We start from the raw sequence: 13,304 nt of genomic DNA on the forward strand, positions 1-13,304 counted from the left end.
AGAGAGAGAGAGAGAGAGAGAGAGAGACAGAGACAGAGACAGAGACAGAGACAGGGTCTATGTAGTCTGGGCTGGCCTTGAACTTGCTATGTAGCTGAGGGTAGCCTCAAAGTTGAGATCCTCCTGCCTCAGCCTACCAACTACTGGGACTACAAGTGTGTGCCACCACGCCAAGCTTGCTTCTGCTTATTTTAAGATCGTTCAATGCATTTACTCTTACACATGGCATAAGATATCATTACCTCATTATTACTTCTGTTTATTGGCTAGAGAAATTAAGGCAGAGAGTAGAAGCACTGTAATTTCAATCCCAGGAAGGTTGCTATGGAATGAGAATTTTGCAAAGACTCCATTTGGCCAAACTGGGTCAGCTAAGCAATAGGACAGCAGCGGTGCTTAGAAATACACAAGCATGGGAAGCAGCAGGAAGTGAACCCACTGTCCCCAACTGCGCTGGCCTCAATGTCATTAATGGACCTCAAATGAGAAAAATTAACCATGTGCCCCAGGTCTTGCTGAAGAACAGAGGTGGTGTCTCGCAGCAGAGGACCTGTTCTGTGTGCAGATGTGACCGACACTGGGCCAGCTGGAGGGGCTACTGGCAACTGGCCTGGAGGAAGAAGCCCTTCGGGCCTCCAACTCTGCCGGCGTAACTGTGCGCCCAAGGGCAAGGTGTTTTGCCTCGCTGATTCTCCTTTTTGCATCTATGAACTGGGATGAACACGGATGGCCTTGCAGGGGTGCCTGTAAGATCGGATGACACGGAAAGGGGTTCTTTTCATGTAGAGGAGGGGACGATGTTGCTGAGTAGTATCTGAAATCTCAACCTACGGACAGAAACCCCCAGGTCATGATTCCTTTTTTTTTTCCTCCATAATTTTATTGCAGCTCATGATTGTTGTTGGGAAGCGAAGTCCATCTCCTACTAGGGAGGCTGAAAGGCCTGCATCTCGCATTCCTGCCCTGTCCTGCTGCTCTGCTGGAGGCAGCTCCTGGACAAGGCTGTAGACTGTCTGTGGGGGGCAGGAACCTGGTGCAGCAGTTGGCATGCACTACACGCGCATACTTCACACAAAGGAGCCTGCTGGGTGCTGCACTCCAGCGGCCGCCCACTAGCAGTCGGGGGGCATGGACTCAGACCCTGGAGCACAGCCGAAACTCCAGAGAGCACTGAGCCTCGCAGAGCCTTAGTTCTTATTCTGACACAGTCTTGCTAAGCTGCATAGGCGGGGTATAGCTTGGAACCCTCCTGCTTCATCCTCCCAGGATGCTGGGAGTTGCACTTCTGGGCTTCCACACCTGGCTCCGCGACTACGATTTCTTATACATACAAGCCTGTGACAGCATTTAATTTGTAAATGTGGCAGAGAAAGAGATGAATAATGTCTTACTATAGAGCTCAGCAATCTCAGCAGAGGATGGTGGGTGTTTCCCTCTCGCTACGAACTTTCACCTTTCCACTTAACAAACCAAATGACCGCTTCTCTCAGTCACATCAGAACTTCCAGCAGTGCTTCTTCTTCATTTTGGGGCCATTACTAAGTCACATAAGGGATTATGTGAAAGTGCGCGTGCACTGGGGTACCACGAAGGCTGATCTGATAACAGCGATGGCTACTAAGAGACCAGCGAGTGGGGTGGGTGGTGCAAGCATCGTGGCTATCCTGCCCTACAGCGTGATTCACATGCCAAACTGCATGGAGCTGGAAGGCTTGAGATTTTACCAGGATACTCAGAATAGTGTGCAATTGAAAACACAGACTGTTTATCTCGGGAACTTTGCATTTAATAAGGTTGGACTACAGCTGACTGCAGGAAAATTAATCACTGAAAGCATAACTGCAGAAAAATGAGGGCTAACACCCTCACCTCTCCTTGGTACGAACACCAAGGCAACAGGGGGACCAGCTGGGGCTATGTCCTGCGGCAGCACCAGGCGTGACCGCACCTGGCTTGCTGTGGCACACTTTGCGCCGTGACTCGGCCTGTCTCAGTCCTACCTGATTCCTTAGGTTAGTTCTACAGCCTAACCATTAGATGAGCTCCTTACTTTCATGTCCAACAATTCCTTTCCTGAGTATACAGCTCACAGGCTATTTCTGTGGTTTACAATTAAGGATGCTGAGAGGTACAGGATTTAGTAGGAGGAAGTGAGGGGCCAGTAATCACAGACTGGCAAACAAGGAGCTGAATAAGCAATGGAAACAGGTAGGAGTGGAGGTGGGGGGCACAGGGCAGCTCCAACACTCCCTGCTGGGAACTTGGTAGAGCTTATTTTATGGGTGCAAAACAGAGGGTTTAGAGGCAAGTACTATCATGCCTGGCTCTACTCACTCAATCTTAGAGTTGGACGCTTTGGATATGGAATAATCAGATATGGAGAACTGTTATTGTTGTTCCCCTTCGATGATAATCAGGTAAAGGGCAGGCTGGTATGCAGCACAGGATTCGAAGGCTTCCCCTTCTAGAAGTGACAGAAGTACTGCAACATTCCAAAGGAAGGTTCTGTTCAGGTTTATACTTATTACTCAATGGTTCTAGAAGGATGAGGGGAAGGAAGGACATTGATGCGTCATCTGGTCCCAGTACTCCTCATCTGATCCCAGTACTGGGGGAAGGTGCACTCACGCCTTATTTGTGCCATCCCCAGGGAAGGCTGGGAGCAAGGGCTGGTCCCATAACCCTTAGCATCCAGGTGCTTAGACCTCCTGCACAGTTAAGTGAGGGGAAGTAGGCTGGCCCAGAGGGGTTAGAGAGAAGGAAAGGCTGTGAAGAACACAGGCCAGGAGGGCCTGAGAGGAGATGGGCAGCCAGAAGGAGAGGCCTGGTGGAGTGGATGGGAAGCTGCTAGGCCCACTCGCCACTGCTCTCAGGGCCACCTAGGGAGTGCTACAGCTGTCCTGACCGAACAAAACCAAAGAACAACAACAAAAACAGAGGGGCATGAAACGCCTGAAGGCTGTGTAACCTGAGGAAAGGCAGGACAGGGCAGGGCTCCACAAGGAAGAAATAAGTGGGTGTTGACTGCTGAGCTTTCCCTCTGCTTTATCTAAAACAATCCTGCAAGAAAACAACAAGAACCCTGCCTGGTCCACTGATCTGATGGGGAGTCAGATGGGTTTCCTGTGGCAGAAGCACTTCATTTCTAGTATTTTTTGCAGTGCACCAGTAGAGATGGTGATTTTGCAGCAATTCAAAAGCAAAGCCATGCAGGCCTCATTTCGCTACTATCCCACTTAATCTTCATCTAGAGTCCTTTTAAAGATAATTACATGGAAAAAGTCAAATGTAGAAGGAACCACTGGACAAAGAGCAATCCAGTAAACCAGTATTCCACTTCTACAGGGTCACCCTGAATGACCTTTCTCAGGTTTTAGCCCTTGGTTGCTGGGTACCCTGCTTGGCTTTTTGGATTTCTAACACCAGGCATTTAGTAGCTCTTTCTTTAGCTAGTACCATTTTTTGGTTTCAAAAATAATCAGGTTTCCAAAAAGTACACAAAAGAGAAGACAGGAATGGGGCATAGAAGCACATGCCCATAATCCCAGCATTCTGGGAAGATGAGATAGGAAGATCCTCAGGTTCAGGCCAGCCTGGTGAAGGTAGCAAAACATTGTCTTGAAATAAATAAAACTTTAAAAGGTCTGGAGATGCAGCCTGGGTTTCAATCCCCAGTACTAAAGAGGAGAAAAAAATTAGAAAGCAAGTATTCATTTACTAAACAGAAGTAAATACAATGGATATTTTGGTACATAACCTTCCAGTTTGGGGTATGCATGTTGGTGTTATTTATTTATTTATGGTTGCATTTTACAACACTGGGGATTTAACCCAGGGCCTCAGGCATGCTAGCAAGCGCTCTACCGCTGGGCTACATTCCCTAGCCCCATACTTGCAAATTCTTTAATTGTAAGTGAAGTCCTCCTCTACCTGCTACTTGTGAAATGCTTGTTTGATGACATGTTATTTTCCTATGGTCATTAAATAATAACAATAATCAGTCAATCAATCAATTAAAGAACCCAATCTTGGGAAATATATCTGTGAATTTCCTTTGGGGAAACTGAGGCTGGTTAACCTGCAGGAGGAAAGCCAACCACACGAGTGTTGTCACATGTGCTCCTTCAGGGGGGCTCTGGGCTACCTAGGGGAGGAGAAAGGCACCATGAGCTTGCTTACCCGGCACACGTACTGGCTCTGGGGTCCAGGGGAGAAGGTCTTTGAGCGGATAATGGTGCTTCCCCGAAGAAATGGCCCCGAAGAAGGAGCACCCACCCGCCGGTCCTTGGGCCGCACCACGGTGGGGGAGGGGGCCACAGCATCTGTGTTGGTCTCTTTGTCCACCTGTGGAAAAAGCCATAGCCTTGAGGCCCCAGTGTCCACGAAATCTTAGCACCTTGCCGGAAGTCTCGTGACCTGCCACTTAGCCACTCTGCCTGTGGCCCTCTGGCCTTCCTCACTTGAGCCCTACTGGGATAACCAGTGCAGCCTTGCTGGGAGGGTGCCCAGACAGACTCACGGGAGCAGGAGAGGTTCCGCAAGCCCTAACATCCTGGACCTCACATTCTCAAGACTTAGGTACAAGCTGGGATTTAGATGGACCGCACTCGAGGCCTCCACTGCTCTCACCACAATCACTGAAGCTTCCTCAGAACGACAGAAGCAGCCAGGAGCCTTTTCAAAGGGCATAAAGATTTCTATTGTTCATGCACTGCGGCCACCACGAAAACAAAAACATTAAAGGTAGAGACTTGTCATCTTAAATGCAACTGTGTGCGATTTTGAAAAGGCGCCCCCACTGGCCTGGCCGGAGAACTGCAGCGACGCCTGGGTGGGGAGGAGTTAGAAGAAAGGAGCAAATTCTGCTGGAGCCCCGCAGCCAGGCACTTGGGGGACACCCTGCAGCCCTAGCTGGGGAGCCTTTGTTCAGATATGCTGGGTGCTCAAGCACAAGCTTCCAGCAGCGGAAAGACCACCGAGCTGTCTAAGGAAAGCAAATCTAACCTCACTCTAGAGAACGGGAAACATGAAGCCAGAACCGACCCGCCAGACTCCTTTCTCCCACTACACTTTACACACACTCAAATGAAGAAATCAGTTCCTCCCAAGCCTCTGAACCTGCCAAGGGGCTGCGAAGGCCGGGCCACTTCAGACAGGAGGAAATGGAGGCCACCCAGGGATGAGTCACCTGCCTAAGACAGCATAGCCTGGGGCAGCGGGTCTGGGCTGGAGGTGAGGTCCCCGAGACTGCCAATCATCCAGAGAAACAGGGAATGCACAGGAGGCAGAAGACAGGGCAAGACCAATTTGAAACTGTCTCACTGCTATTTTTTTTCTCAATAAAATGATGGAAAAAGAAAAAAAAAAAAAAAAAAGAAAGAAACAAAGTTTTACTTTTAAATTAAAATCTTTTGGAACCCTAAAAAAAAAAAAAAAAAAAAAAAGAAAATAAGAAGACAGGGCAAGTCGGCCCCTCCTGAGTCACGGTCACCCGAAGTCCAGGAGGGGACACTCTTAAACAAGCTGCTGCAGGCCATGCAGAGAAAGGGTGTGACTAAGCCCCAAATCTTTCCGACTGCTGGCGTTCCAGGGCTAGGTAACATCCTCATTGCCACATGGAGTGAGGGCACCTCTCACCTTCACAGCTGGGTGCCCATCCGTGTCTGGCGAGGGCTTCTCAGTGAAAACATCCTCTTCTCCCTCCTCCTCCTCCTCCTCCTCCTCGTCCTCCTCCTCAGCCGCTGCCTCGTTCTCGCTGGTGTCCTCCTCGAACCTCCTGCAGGAACAGAACGCTGTGGCAGCCCAGCCAGAAGCCGCGCCACCGGGGCAGGGCTCCCTAGGCTCTTCACGATCTGGGGCATGCTTACTTTCAAAACTCCTCATTTGGGCTGAGGAGGTAGCGTAGTGGGAGAGCTCTTCCTCAGCATGTGCGAAGCCCTGAGTTTGATCCCCAGCACTACAATAACATCACTTTTATTGAGGTGTAACAGAAACGCGACAAAATATACCTTCACTGTGTAGTCTGGTGTTCTTTGGCCATTGAACTCACTTGTATAAGCACAGCCACACTCAAGATATAGAATATTCTATCACCCTAAAATGGTCCCTCATCTTTCTCCTAACTCCTCCCAGACAACCACTCATCTTTCTGTGTTTTAATAGCTTTTTCAGATTCTGATATAAGTGGAACCAGACAATATATACGTTTATCTCTAGTTCCTTTGACTTTGAGGTTCACCAAGTTCCTACAGGTATTGGCAGTTCAGTTATTTTTAATGGTTGAGTAATATTACATTGAATGGTTATTTGACCTCTTCAGCTACTCATCAGCTGAAAAACACATGGGTTGCTTCCACTCCTTAGTCTTTATAAGTAAAGTTTCTAAGAACATCAGCATGTTAATCTTCATATTAGATATAGGTTTTTCTTTTTCTTGGATATTGTACTAGTTGGCTAGGGCTGCTGAAGTGAAACACCAGATTAAATAGCTTCAACAACAGAACTTTATTTCTTATAGTTCTGAAGGCTGAAAATCTAAGACCAAGGTGTCAGTAGGTCTGGTTTCTCCTGAAGCTGATCTCTTTGGCTTGCAGATGGTCTATGTTTAGTTTGGATTTTTTGTTTGATTGATTTTGGTACCGGGAATCAAACTCAAGACCTTGCACTTGCCAGACAAGGGCTTATGCCACCGAGCTATCTTCCTCACCCTCACGATATGTCTCTTTTCTTCTCATACATCCTAGTATCCCTCATGTCAAAATTGTCTCCTCTTCCTCATTTTTTTCTTTTTAGTACGTGGTACTGGGAACTGAACACCTGGGTCTTTGCACTGGGCTACATCTCCAGCCCTTTTTATTTTTATTTTTGAGACAGGTTCTCCCTAAGTAGCCAAGTTGCCTAGGTTACTTCAAGCTGGCAGCCCTCCTGTCTCAGCCTCCTAGTGCACTAGAATTATAAATGTCAACCATAGGCCACCTTTTCTTTTTGAGAAGGAAGACTCTCACTGCTTCGCCAGGCCAGCCGCTGTCCCAGCTTCCCCTGTAGCTGGGCTTACAGGCTTGCGCCTGGCTCCACACCTTCTCTTCTTATCAAGACACCAGGCAATGGGGCTGGGGAAGATAGCTCAGTAGAATAAGTGCTTGTCTGGCAAGTGCAAGGGCCTGAGTTCAATCCCTGGTTCCGGAAAATTAAAAAAAAAAAAAAAAAAAAAATACCAGGCAGGCTACTTTAAGTCTCCTCTAAGTTTAATGGACTTATGTTCCCTTAATTACTTCTTCAAAGGCTGAGTCTACAAATACAGTCAGTCATATTTTGAGGTACTGGAGGTTAGGAGTTCAACACAGGAACCTGGGGGGCACAATTGAGTGCACAACGAATATACGGTTCAGAGAAGAACACTAGGACTGAGGATTACTTGTGCGGTAGAGGCCTGCCATGCTGAACACTCTGGCTTCATGCACAAGTGCTGGGCTCCAAAACAAGAAAAAGGAGAAAGAGTGGTACTGTCGTACCGTCCAGTGAACACGAGCGTGTTCTTTTATGAAACTGACAAATTACAAAATGTCCCCAAAGGCATTCTATTCCTTTTCTATTCCCACCAGTAATTTAACAATAGCTTCAGTTCTTCAACAACACTTGGTATTAGTTTTTAACTAATTTATTGTTTGAGATGCTCATGATTGAACCCAGTTAGCTCTACCAGAGAGCTACATACACCCCAGTACTTTTTTCTAACTTTATTTATTTATGTGTGTGTGTGTGTGTGTGTGTGTGTGGCCAGCTCAGCCCACCAGGGGGCGGGGCTGGCTGGCATGTGGTGCTGGGGGATTGAACCGCGGTCCCTGTGCTTTGCTAAGCTTGTTCCAAGTAGGTGCTTTAGACCACTGAGCCATCTCACCAGCCCTTTTTTTCTAACTTTAAATTTAGTCATCCTTCTAGGTGGATATTGGCATCTTATTGTGCTTTAATGTTCATTTTCCTGCTAAGCATGTTTTCATGCATTTATTAGCTACTCACACATTTTCTTTTACAAAGCATCTATTAGAATGTTTAGACCTTCTTAAAATTGGGATGTTGGGGCTGGGGAGATAGCTCAGTAGAATAAGTGCTTGCCTGGCAAGTGCAAGGTCCTGAGTTCAATCCCTAGTACCACCCCCCAAAAAATAAAAAAAAATAAAATTTGGATGTCTTTTTATTATAGTATTATAAGAAATCATATCATATCCACGACAGAGATCACTTGTTAGATACAAGGAGGATACACATTTTCTAAGTAGTATCTTCTAAAGAGCGGAAGTCTTAAATCGTGAAGTCCTATGTATCTACGGTACATTTTATAGTTTGTGCTTTTTATGTCCTAAGAAGGCTTTCCCCTCCTCAAAGTTGTGAAGAATTTCCTACACTTTCTTCTAGAAGTTTTAGTTTCTGTTTTCTTCTATGACTCACTTCAGATTAATTGATAAACATGAAATGTAACAAGTATCATAGTCAATCTTTCCCCCACTATGGATATTCAATCGTTCTAGTATCATTTGCTGAAGAGCATCTACTCCTAGTGATACTCTTCGTAACTACCTTGTCCTCTTGGGCTCCAGGGTTGGAACGATTTGGTGTGACAAATGGCCTGCATGTGTTTCGCAGTAATTTATCTCCCTTCCCATCTTGGCTGTTTAAAGACATACATAACTGCCAGGCTTCTAACCAGCGTGAGCCGCTGTTACCACACTGAGCTGGAAGAATTCCAGCCAGAAGTGGAGAACTTGACATCTAGTTAGCTGGCGCAGGGGGGCTTTGGTAAACACAAAATCTCTCTGGGGTTTTCCTCAAGTGGAGAATAAACCTTGGATCTGTACTACCAAACCTGTGATTAAAACCCTAGCAGGACTTACACGGGGTCCTGCTAGACAGAGGACTTTGCTATCCCTCCCTGACCCACGCAGCCTCTCTCTCTTCTAACAGTGGAGCCCCCAAACACATGAACTTACAGAAATATCTCTGCAGAGAATTCTGCAAGAGCCACTCTTGCCAGCATTTAATGAGGGCTTCACATCCACTCTGCGCAACGCTAGGACCTCCTAACAGTACTCAAGGGGATCACTGCCTCTTTGCAGATTCAAAAAGTAAAAAAGGAGCAGAAGGCTGTCCAATACCACGGGCTGCTGAGTAGCAGTGGCAGGCTTCCTGTCGGGGATTATCCAACTCCACCCAGCACTTGGTCAGTAAGAGAGTCTCTTCTCCCTGCCCTGAGTGTTATACACACTAGGCAGGCAGTCTACCACTGAACTGCACACATAGTCCTTTTGATTTTTTTCATTTGGGACTGGGTCTCAGTAAAATGCCCAGGGTGGCCTTGAACTTCCGGTCTCTCTACTTCAGCCTTCCGAGTACTAAGATTAAAGCAGGTGCCCCCCATAGGTTTCTCTTATTTTTATTTTTATTTTTTAAGACAAAGGCTCTGTTTAAGTTGCCCAGGTTGGCCTCAAACTTCCGATCCTTATGCCTCAGTCTCCCAAGCAGATGAGACTCCAGGCACACACCACTGTACCCTTCGGTTTCCTCTTGACTGTGAATTTATACTCTTTGTTTCCATCATGTGGTGCTAAGAATCCAACAAAGGGACCTGAGTGTGCCAGGCAAGTGCTCTACCACTGAGCCACAGCCTTGGACCTGGGACCGTGACTCTGCAAGTATTCCAGGACAGGGGAGAGGAACACACTCAATATCTGTTATCAACAAGAAGATAATTAAAAGAGAGAACGTCTTTTCATCTCTTGCAGTGGTGGAAAAAAAATCTGATAAAATTAAGTGCAGGTGAAGGTGTCCTGAAGGAAGCAGTCGGAATCACCGACAGGGAGTACAGGTGAGAGCACACAGCTACACTAGCAAGGCATGTTAGCGGAGTGTGCTAAAACATTTTAAAAGTATACATTCTTGATTAAATATTTTGATTAAATCGAGTGTCCCAGATGGTGCAGGTTAGGGATACTATCAGTTGTTGCTGGCAGGAGGACTTACTATGTTAATACAATCTTATTTCTTTTTTTTTCCAGGATCAGGGATCGAACTCAGGACCCTGTGCTTGCCAGGCAAGCGCTTGTTCTACTAAGCTATCTCCCCAGCCCCTTACAATCTTATTTCAAAACAACTCCACTTTGGAGCTGGCAAGATAGCTCAGCGGACTAAAGCGCCTACCTAGACAAGTGCAGGAGAGTACAGTGACTGGAGTTCGATCCCCAGCACCACATGCCGTGCCAGACCTGTCTCCAGGGCAGGCTGAGTGGGCCAGAGGCTGGGCATAGCAGCACACACCTGTAATCCCAGCACTGGGGCAACTAAAAGCAGGAGGATCACCACGAGGCTGAGCTGCACAGTGAGACGCTGCAACAACCAAATACATCTAAAAATACCTATTCCACTTTGTCTGTTAAAATGTCAAGCACACATGACTGGGCTCTAGTAGTGGCCCTCACTGACAAATGCCAGATAGCCACATGCTCCCAAGGGGGAAAACATGAACATTTTCCCCTCCTACGTGGTTTAGGAACAGACTGTTTTGTGTTTTTAATACTCTTTACTTCTGTTTTGCTTGTGGATCTTAAATTTTTTTTTTCTGATTATATGAGCTAAAGACACCCAAATAATATAAACCAAGCAAGTAACATGACATTGTAGGCCTCCTCCTATGAGTCCACAGCTACAGTGGCCCAGAAGGCTAGTGAACCCCCAGAACCCCCAGCCTGGGGGAAGGGCCTACAGATGGACTGACTCCACTATGCAGCCCAGGGATCCCCAGTCCTCTTTGTAAGGCCTAGGCTGGGAAGTCTGAATGGCAGGGGGTGGGGAGACTACAAAGGGAGAAAGAACAGAAGGCGTTGCTAGGAGATAGCTCGAAAAGTCTCAGCACAAGCTTGGAATTTGGTAGGGGCCACTGATCTTGTGCCAGGGCTTTGGGAGACAGGTCCTGGGCCTATTGCTGGCATCAGACCTCAGCCTGTGCAAACTATGGTCCAGTGTAACACAGCAGTGCCAGAGAGGGAAAACAAGGGAGCAGGAGAGAGACAGAGCCTAAGACAACAGCGCGGAGAACCCTAAACAAACAAAGGGACCCACAGAAATGCCAGGAACCTCACTATGCTCTTTTACCACATGAAGAAACAGTCAAGAACAAAACAAGACTCAGCAAAGCACAGCCTGTGAACCAAATCTGGCCTGCTGCTTTTTTTTTTTTTTTCTTCCTGACAGTTCAAGCCATGAATGGTTTTTGTATTTTTCAATGGCTCAAAATAATCAAAAGGAGAGTAATTCATGACAAGTGCAAATGATATGAAACGCAGATTTCAGTCTCTGTAGAGGCAGCAATCCACGCACTCTTGGCAGCTCGTTTACCTAATGCTCACAGCCGCTTCCGCAACACAGGAGCAGGCTGCAGCAAACGCCAGCGCGGCCCACCAAGCAGGCGACACTTACTATTAGCTCTTTCCAGAAAACATCTGGTGACCTCTGGAGTCCAAGATATTAAAGGAAGGCTCCATTTGGGACCAAGTCTACGACTGGAGGCTATAACGATAATCGTATGATAGAGTTACTGACCCCTCCTCTGGGTCAGGGTCTGTGTTAAGCACTTACGCATAATTGCATTCATTGAACCTACAAGATTCTCCAAGACACAGTGGCTGTTCTGGGTGTCTGCTTTACTGCTGAGGAAGCAGAGGGTTCGAGTGCTGGCTGTCAGCCCAGACTGCACAAGATGTCACTCACAGATCAATTAAACCTTCTAATGCTCGGATACTCCAGACCCAGTATCCCACAGGAAGAAGGCGGAGTGAGCCTCTAATCGGTATGTCCGTAAACTCAGAGCCCTGAAGACTGATGTGCATACTTTCTCCAAATAGCAAGATTCACCTGCTGCGGTCATTTCTTAGGTGGGGATGACCCCGTTTCTTCCCAGAGGGTGGCTAGCAGTTCTGCTTGTTTTTTTCCTACTACTATGATCTATCGCGTATTGCATGCCTGCTGCTTGTTCTGGGCTTATACTTTCCCGGGGCTTCCCCTCGTCATGGCCAATAACCCTGGAGGGCCTGTGTCATCTCCCCATTTTTAGATGAGGCTCAGGCAAGGTGAGAATGAGCTGAGAGCAGCTGAATGGCTGGGCTTCAGCAGCCCTGGTCAGTTTCTGCCGCGTGGACTGGGTGCTGGCAGTGTGGCTGCTGAGGATTCACTGAGCTGGGTACACGTACATCCACTTTTCTATCTCTGTGTTATACTGCAACTGTCCTATGCCACTAAAAGTTACCTGTGAACCTTTTTTTTTTTAATCTTTTTGGCGGAACTGGGGATTGAACTCAGGCCCCTGTGTTTATTCCACAGAGCCATCTCCCCCGCCCAAGTGTGAACCTTTATTGCAGCTTTATCCACAATTGCCCAGTTAGGCAAACAAGTTAAGTGTCTATCAATTATTGAGTGGATAAAGGAAAATTATGATTTTATATATACACAAATGATTTACGTACCAATTATATATATGAATGGAATACTATTGAGGCATAAATCGTCCTTTGTGATAACATGGGTGGAGCCAGAAGACATTACGTTAGGAGAAAGAAGGCAGGTGTGTAATGACAAACACTGTACATCACTACATGCTCCCAATTCGTGTATGGAATGAAACACCGTTCAGTTCGTAAAAGGAAAATGTAGAGCTGTGGTTACCTAAGACTGGAGAGAGGGCCAGCCAGATAGCTTAGCAGACTAAAGTGCCTGCTTAGGCAGAGGCAGGGACTGGGGTTCAATCCCTGGAGTGCAGTTCTAGCCCTGCCCCAGGGCATGCTGAGACTGTGATTGAGACTGGGCATGGTGGCACTTGCCTGTAATCCCAGCGCTTGGGAGGCTGAAAACAGGAGGAGTCCAATTTGTGTAGTGAGACCCCGTACTAAATACATTAAAAAGAAAATCAACTAAGGCTGCAGGGGAGAGTGGATGGAAAATGGAGAGGAATTGGTTAATGTGCATAAGTTTCCATCAGAAAGGAGGAATGAGCTCTTACAGTTTAATTATGTGGGACACACAGTCAGTGTACCAAAGTGGTTCCAAAGGAAGATTCTTTTTTTTAAAATTTTGTACTGAGGATTGAACTCAGGACCTTGTGCTTGCCAGACAGGCACTTAAGCAGCTGGACTACAGCCCTGGCACCCCAGGGAGGAGTATGAATATCTCAGCACAAAGGAACAGTGAATGAAGTAACAGATTTTAGCCTAATGTGACCATGACACAGTGCAGACACTTAACAAAGCATGATACTAGACCGC

The 13,304-nt window shown here is 47.0% G+C and overlaps 1 protein-coding gene across 3 annotated transcripts in view; it reads right to left on the bottom strand.

Annotated features, from left to right (window-relative positions):
- Positions 1-13,304, bottom strand: part of Wwc1 (WW and C2 domain containing 1) — a 169,929-nt gene that overhangs the window by 11,415 nt on the left and 145,210 nt on the right. For all 3 annotated transcript variants that reach the window (XM_004637044.2, XM_023721766.1, XM_023721765.1), the window contains exons 18-19: positions 5,638-5,776; positions 4,180-4,344 (exon numbers count right to left, since the gene is read on the bottom strand). In XM_004637044.2, coding sequence (XP_004637101.1) covers positions 4,180-4,344; positions 5,638-5,776 — 304 coding nt within the window. The remainder of the gene's footprint in view (positions 1-4,179; positions 4,345-5,637; positions 5,777-13,304) is intronic.

The sequence above is a fragment of the Octodon degus genome, unplaced genomic scaffold (assembly GCF_000260255.1).
Source record: "Octodon degus isolate 3935 unplaced genomic scaffold, OctDeg1.0 scaffold00085, whole genome shotgun sequence".
NCBI classification, from domain to species: Eukaryota; Metazoa; Chordata; class Mammalia; order Rodentia; family Octodontidae; genus Octodon; species Octodon degus.